Here is an 8150-nt window from a genome sequence, read left to right as displayed (position 1 = left end):
CTCCTGCCTGTGCCACCTGACCTTGGCCGCTCGGAGGAAGCCGTGAGGCGGCCGTGGGACCCAGCGCGGCTGGTAAGGCGGCATGCTCGGAATGGAAGGTGGCCTTGCGGGCCTGGGCCGTGTGCCCCGTGGGAGGAGAGCCGTTCTGCAGGCGCGCTGAGCACCCAGCCTCCGCCGGCAGAGCCCAGGAGAAGCCCTGCCCTGGGGAGCTGTGCTCAGGGCAGGGTTTTCTTAGTTGCTCTTCATCAGGCCGGCTGAGTTCTAACCTATTCTCAGATTATGAAGTATTTTTAATTTTAATTAATTACTATTTTTGTTGGTACGCAGGGTCACTCTACCTCTGAGCTACATACCCGGCCCTTTTTGTCTTTTATTTTGAGACAAGGATCACGTAATTGCCCAGACTGGCCTGGTACTTGCTATTCTCCTGCCTCAGCCTCCCAAATTGCTGGGATTACAGGCGTGGGCTGTCTCACCTGGCCATTTAAAAACAATTTTAAAAAATCATGAATGAATAATAAGCTCTTTGAAAAACTTTACCACCACTTATTGTGTAAAGTGTACGTAAACATATAGGTGTACATACACGCCCAACACAAATATATATGGTCTTCCCAGGGTTCTGCAGGGGTGTGATTTCAAGACACACCTCCCTGTACCAAAATCTTTGGATGCTCAAATCTTTTTTATAAAATGTCATAGTATCTGCATATAACCTCCATAATCCCTCCCCATATATTTAAAATCAGTTCTAAATTATTTTTAATACCCAATGCAGTGCAAATGCTATGTAAGAAAAAAGTATGGACATGTTAGGTACAGATACAACCATTGTAGTTCTAACTTCATAATCAAAGAAAACTTCTCAAAGAAGGCATGAGGAGACAGGATGTATGAGATGGGGACAACTGTAGCAGGGTAAATCTTCATATGACTTCTTTCTTGTGGATTCAGCCTTGTCATGTGGAAAATTCAAGCTTTGCATTTTTGAATGTCTAATTTTTAAAGAATATATTTTTCATCCAAGGTGGGTTGAATCCTTAGACTCCACATCTGGGGATCTGGTGGGCTAACTGTGTAGATTCTTAAATATGTGATTTCATATAGATAGCTATAACTTTTCTAAGTTAAGATACTGAATTATATTGATAATATTAATAGACACCATACACTTTCATGGAATAAACTCTACTGGGAGGGAAAAATACACACACACACACACACAAACACACACACACACAAACACACACACGTATCAGCCTTCCATACACTGTTAACCCTCCCTCCATATTTGCTGGTTCCATTCTGATGATTCAACTGCAGATAAAAATATCTCCCCCCAAATTATGTCTGTACTGAACCTGAACAGGCCTTTATTCTCCTCAACATTGCAGTGTCACAGCTATTTACATAGCATCTACACTGTATTATTACAATTAATTTAGAGATGATCTAAAATATAGGGGAGGATGTTCACAGATATATGTAAAAACTATATTTTATATTGGGACTTGAATTTGGTATCCTTGGAGGAGGAAGTCCCAGAATCAATCCCCAATGGATAATAAAAGACAACCATATATATTTCTTTATTTCTAATCTAATTGTATTGTGGTCCTAGAATTTGGGCTATATGATGGTTAATCATTTGAAATTTATTATACATTATAATTCAATAAGTGATTAATTTTCATTTGTGCTTAAATATGTATGTATATATCATCACTTCTTGAATCCTATGTATTCTATGTATTTAGTAAGTCAAAATTTAAAGTTGGCTTTTTGAAATCTATCCTTAACATTTTTATTTTTGCTTGATTGATTTTTTGCTATCTCTTTCTTCCCCTTCTCCTTTCCATTCTTCTCCTTCCTCTTTCTCCCCCCACGCTTTCCCCTTCCTCCTCCTCCTCCTGTGGGAGAAGGATGAACCTGATTAAAATAAGTTTAAGATTCCCACTATCATGCTAGATTTATTTGTTTCTCCTTATGTTTCTGTGATTTTTGTAATATATTTTATGCATTGTATATCTGTATTATGTATTTGAAACTTTGTTGTTAGGTGCAAGTTCAAAACTGTTCGGTTACATTTTTCTGGTGAAGTGAACCTTTATATAGTGATACTTTATTCGATGACTCTCTCTTTTAATATCTATTATTTATTTTTTCTTGATAATTTGTGCAGATCTGCCTGAATTGAAATCAGTGTGATTGGGATAAGGAAGTGGGGAATTCATAATGTATAGGTAACCCATTGTAAAAGGAAGAAAAGAATTCATGTATTCACATTTTATCTGATGTTTCCTACTCCCAAATTTTCCTTGTTTATATTACAATTTCGGTTCTGTTTCTGAGTGCCTTTATATACTTTTAAACTCTGTGTGTGTGTGTGTGTGTGTGTGTGTGTGTGTGTATTTCTTTTTCTTTTTTTGTGGTATTGGGGATGCAACCCAGAGCCTTGTGCGTGGTATGCAAATTCTCTGCCACTGAGTTTTACCCTAGCTCCTTAGTAATACATTTAAGCTTCTGTTATTCTGTTTATCTGTCTTCAACAGTATGTATTGACCTCTAAAAGAACAAATCATATCACTTACGCTTCCTATAGTCCATCCACCTCCCTTTCTTTCCACCTTGATTTTTTTAAGTAGTTACACAATAATTTCTATATTCATATTTAGATTTTTTTCACTATGTAAATATAAGTGAAGAAATAAGGTTCTGTTTTGTAATAGTAAGTTCCATAGTTGTTTTGACTTAGTTCTACATTTGAATTTAATGCTCTTATTATTTTCTTTATTTTCAAGTTTTCTCCCTTTAACACTGCATTGATGGGATTTGCTATCATGCATTCTTTACAATAAGTGTTCATGGGTAGTATCTTTGCTTAATTTTGTATGCTTTGATAATGTTTGTTATTGTCATATTTAAATGAAAATTGGACTTTGTATTAAAGCCTTAAGCTATTTTTTCCCCTGAAGAAATGTTCTGACATTTAAATGTTTTTGTGGAGATATGGGAGGCTTACTTGATATTTTCACTTGTCTGATCAAAAATATAAATAAATAAATCATTCTTAAACTAATTATTAGTGAGATTGAGCAACATTTCTTATGCTTATTGACTATTTGATAATGATCAGAACATAAAAGTCTAACAGATGTTGGGGTTAGTGTGTATGCTATTGAAGAGGTTGACAAATGATGGCCATGGGCCAAATCTGGCTTGCTGCCTCTATTTGTGTGGTCTACAAGTTAAGAAAGAATGTTTGCAACCAATTTTGTGATAGGTATTATTAACTTTGAATCCTAGCTAAGTGATATTATCCCCCTTAAAAGAATTCCATTTGTCTTCTTAGTATACCTGTTTTATAAAATCTACACTCAATTATTGTTATATATTGAAATTCATCAGTGAAACATTTGTGAACATTTCTTTTCTCTTATTTAAGTACCTATGTAACATTCTTAATTTTACCTTTTGTTCCACAAAACCAAAAATATTTACTCTTTGGCCTTTTCCAGAAAATCTTTACTCACTCCTACTTCATTGCAAACCCAGAATGAATTTGATTCAGGAATGCTTTTGAGTCTAATCTACTTCCCTTAGGGTTCATTTCTTCATCTTATCTCAAGATGTGGGTCCCAAAGTTGCATCCTCCAGTTCTTGACTACAGTGAATAGTCTTTCTAGAAACATTCTTGGTACTGTTTATATCATGTTTTTGACTTCTTCTGCACCATGAATTTCATCATTAGGTAGGCTGACCTACATTGATATCATAATCATTGGCTTCAATCCTCATGTGGGAATTTCTAGCATTTCTGTTTCAGTGAGAACTACTCTTGCCCCTGGCTTGTTTCACTTTGTCTTACTTGATTTGTCTGAAGCTATAGTCGCTTGCTAGTTAAAGCTTTTTCTATCCTACATTGATTCAAGTCTTAAATTGTTGGCTTAACTTTTTTAATTATAGTATACTTCCATGCAGTGCATCATCTTTATCACTTTCTGTGTCTTATAAGATTTACCTCTGTAATCAGAAAAAGATTTACTTTTTCTTTTTTCATTTTTGATTCGGGGGATTGAATCCAGGGCCTTGTGCAAGGTTAGCATGTGCTTTACCACTGAGACCCAACTCTGAGACTCCCTTTCTCCTCTTTCAAAGCCCACTCCCTTTTATTCTGTTCTGTTCTGTTCTATCTGAGGAATGCTGGTAGCATATACATGTGGTCTTTTGATGTTTAGTGAATGGTGAAATTAGTTCAACCAGTTCTGTTGACTCCCTTAAATTCTTTTTGATGATTTCCCCTGATGAAGTAACTTAACACTTATTATCGTGTTTAGTATAGAATTTATTTTAAATTAAATTTTTATGCATTTAAACCCATAAATATAAGAAGGAAAAATTACCTTAGAAAGGAAGTTAGACAATGTAGAGGTTGTTCTGAAAGGATAACTAGCTCATAGTGAATGATCTGGAAATTATACCATATACAAGAAACACTTGAAGGTAACTGGGATATTATATTAAGCCTTTTGAGAAGTTGGGAGCTATATATGCAGTTTTGAAAGTCAGTAGCCAAAGTTGTAAAATTGTCTTTTATATAAAAAAATGATGTGGATTTTTTTTATAGCCAGTTACTTCACATTTCATTCAGAAAACAAATAGACATTTGTACCCATTGACTTGACAACTGTGAATCAAGAGATGGACAAGGAGGAAAGCAACATAAAACCAAGGTAAAAATAAGATATAATAAGTGAATTTTTTTCTAAAGTAAGATTTCAACAATATATGGCTAGTAGTAAGACAGTACCATAGGGAAAAACTTAAAATGCCATGTGAGGATTGATTGAGGGTTCTGAGGTTTAGAAAGCCTTGATTTTATAGAATGTGATTCCTGACAAGATAGGCAAATTAACACTAGTTCCTAGTTTCTCCCCATCAGACCACCCTTGAATATATTTAAGAAGTGAAAGGGAGGGTGATTGGTATAAGAAATTAACCAACAACTAAGAAATCCTTGGAGAGCAAAAGGTGATTAGTCCTAGGTCTGGATTTTGAATAGGAAACAGCAGCACAGAACAGATTGAGAAAAGGTTGGGGAGATTTCTGGGCTCTTTTGTCTGTTCACGTTCCCCTGGGTGGAGCAGCATCTTATCACTACTGCAAGACAGAAAGATAGTTAAATCAAACAGAGTATGGACAGGGATCACAATCTCAATATGGGTCAAGGGTAGAGATGAATAAGTGAATAATTGCAGATATGAGCAGTCATGTCTATCCCTGAGCACTGGCTTCCCTTTTTCATTCTTCCACCCTTCCTCCCTACAAGACTAGGAGATCAAAGTCAAGTAAAAGAACAATGTTCCTGGTAGAGAAGTACTAAATATTTCTTAGGTTCATTCATTGTATATGGGGGTGGGAGGGTGGGAGAGGGGTGAGTTGGAGGAAGAACTGATAAGCACATGGGGAATGGTTATGGCCAGAACTCATATCCTGGGTGGATAACCAGAGGATCTTGGTCCAAAGACAAATATTCCCCATCTCCATCTCTTCACAGTATCATCATGGGCTTATATAAAATCCCTCATGATAGTTTTATTAGCCAAGGTAGCTGATCACCCCATATGAATATGAACTCACAGGGAAAAATAAAGAATGGTTGAAAGAGAACTCTCTTGGCCATAAGAGATAAAGAAGGGAATCTGGGTTCCAAGTGCTTCTTAAACAGACTTCCAAAATTCCTTATTTCAGCCCTAGTAAACTCCACTGCTCCTATTAGAGATACCTGATAGTTAAATTCTGAATCTTGCTAAGATTCTGCATCATGAATCAACCTACTTCTGGATTAGACCCACTTACTATGTTACATTTCACTTTATACAAAGTGAAGTAGAAATAATGCATCAGAAAGGATAAGAATTTAAACCATACAAAGTACCCTCAAAAATAAGAGAAAGTATTTTTAATTTAAAACAAACTTTGAGTTATAGAACCAATTGGAAGTACTGGGTATGAAAAATATCATAGTTAAAAAAATACTCCAAGTTGATGAGTTGAATAACAGAATGACCTAAAGTGAAGAATGACTGAATAAACTGTAATGAGGAAGACCCTTTCAGAAAGCATTAAGAAGGAAGAAAGAGCTAAAAATAATGACAGAAAAGTTATGAGCCAAGAACAATCAAACATTCATAAAATAAGAATTATAAAAGGAAAGAAAAATGATTTGAAAAATTACCTCACTTAAATGTATTCAATGAATTGAATACATTGCTTTTACTATTCTCTTTCCTGAAATCTCACTAAAAGAGTTTTAAAAACAAGATGACCACAAGAGAATGAGAGATGAAACAAAAACCATGTGAGAGAAACCAGTGAAATTTTGGAAACTTGAAAACAAATGGATCAATGATTATTGATTTAATAGGGCAGGCGTAGAAACCCAAGATGGCAGTGGGTGAGGCCCTACAGCAGATTGATTCATCCCCAACCCTCCCAAACCTACCCCCAACCCCCACACATTTAAGAATAGAGATACCAGGAACCTCTGGAAGTGTACGAAAATCAGTTAGAACCCAGAATGCCTTTCCTACCTCTCATAGCCAAGAGACTATTTCTCTTTCAGCTCCAACAGGAGATTGGAGGTCTACTGTCTAGGTAGATCAAACTGAGAGCACAACTGGAAGTATAATACTCTCCTCAAATCAAGGTTTCTTCCCCTGCTAGACTTAAGAGAAACCTCACAACCAAATGCTAAGAACATTATTCTCTGGGGAAAAAGATCAGCCTAAAAGAAAGACCTATGCATCATCCCACAGTGAAACCCTCCAGTTTACAATTCTGCCAGTGCATAAAGAGCTGTCTCAATGACATTTTAGGAATTATTCTTTAAATATAAGCAGGCAACCCATGCTCATGAGACATTTGAGGGAAGTTTACAGCATAGTAGAAATCCAAATAAAGAAGCTTAGAGGAATCAGACAATATATAGAGAAGAAAAGTTCAACAACAATCATCACAAAGCTATCATTAGATGACTGAAGGGTTCAAGAAAACTAGTGAACATTTGGAGAATAAAAAATATGGAACATTTGGAAAATTAAAAATAGTTCTTGGAAGTTAAATGCATAATAGCAAAAATTAAGATTAAGAAAAGTGTTGAAAGAGTTGAGAAAATTTTCTAGAAAGAAAAAAGATAGAGATAGAAAATAGGATAGAAAAAATAAGAAAAAGAATACACAGGAAACAAAATAAAATGGTGTAAACAAATCTAAAGTATCCTGGTAACTAAAACACATATAAATAGACTAAATTTTTTAAATGTCAAAGTAAACAAAAAAAACTTCTTACGGAAATATGAAAAGCATAGGACAGTAGATGAAGGGTTAAAAAATGGAAAAACATTTAAAACAAAGACATTATTATACTATCACAAGAAAATAATACAATATCAGAAAAAAAAGGTCTGCAAAGTAAAAGATAACTAAAGTTTAAGGCTATTTTATGATGAATTGTTCAATTCAATAGGTTCTAAATGTATATAGTCCTATTTGAAGCAGAAGTTGGCAAAATGAAGGAGAAATTGACAAGTCTATCATAGTAGGAAATTTTAATAAATCACTTTTTAATTGAAAGACCAAGTACAAAATTAGTAAGAATATAGAAGATGTGAACAACCAAATTCACTTTTTTTTTTCTCCCCAGTACCAGAGATTGAATCCATGGGCATTTAACCACTGAACCACAGCCCCAGCCCTTTAAAAAAAATTGTATGTTTTTATTTTGAGACAGGGTCTCACTAAGTTGCTTAGGGGCTGGCTAAGTGCTGAGGCTGGCTTTGAACTTGCAATTCTCCTACCTCAGCCTCCTAAGCCACTGGGACTGTAAGCGTGCATCACTGTGACTCACTAATGTGTTTATTTTAAAGTAGATAGATGATAGATAGAAAGACAGACTGACTGACAGACTGTCAAACACTGCAACCAACAACTGCCGGACGGAGATTATCTATTAGGTTACAGGAAATAATTATAGAACTTGAGCATGTGAAACCATAAAATTTGTTCTAGCAAATTTTCAAAAGGCCAATATAGATATCTTTTAATTATATTAGAAATTAATTAAAATTAGAAAATCCCAATACATTTAGA

The 8150-nt window shown here is 35.1% G+C and overlaps 1 protein-coding gene across 1 annotated transcript in view; it reads left to right on the top strand.

Annotated features, from left to right (window-relative positions):
* Window positions 1-4592: 4592 nt before the first annotated feature.
* Window positions 4593-8150, top strand: part of DNAH14 (dynein axonemal heavy chain 14) — a gene marked incomplete at its 3' end in the record, with an annotated part of 400436 nt that continues 396878 nt past the window's right edge. Inside the window, exon 1 of the mRNA XM_079107288.1 lies at window positions 4593-4733. Within this exon, the coding sequence (XP_078963414.1) occupies window positions 4702-4733 (32 nt within the window). The 5' untranslated portion in view covers window positions 4593-4701. The remainder of the gene's footprint in view (window positions 4734-8150) is intronic.

This window comes from Sciurus vulgaris (assembly GCF_902686455.1).
Source record: "Sciurus vulgaris genome assembly, chromosome: 12".
NCBI classification, from domain to species: domain Eukaryota; kingdom Metazoa; phylum Chordata; class Mammalia; order Rodentia; family Sciuridae; genus Sciurus; species Sciurus vulgaris.
This window is presented reverse-complemented; position numbering and strand designations above follow the sequence as displayed.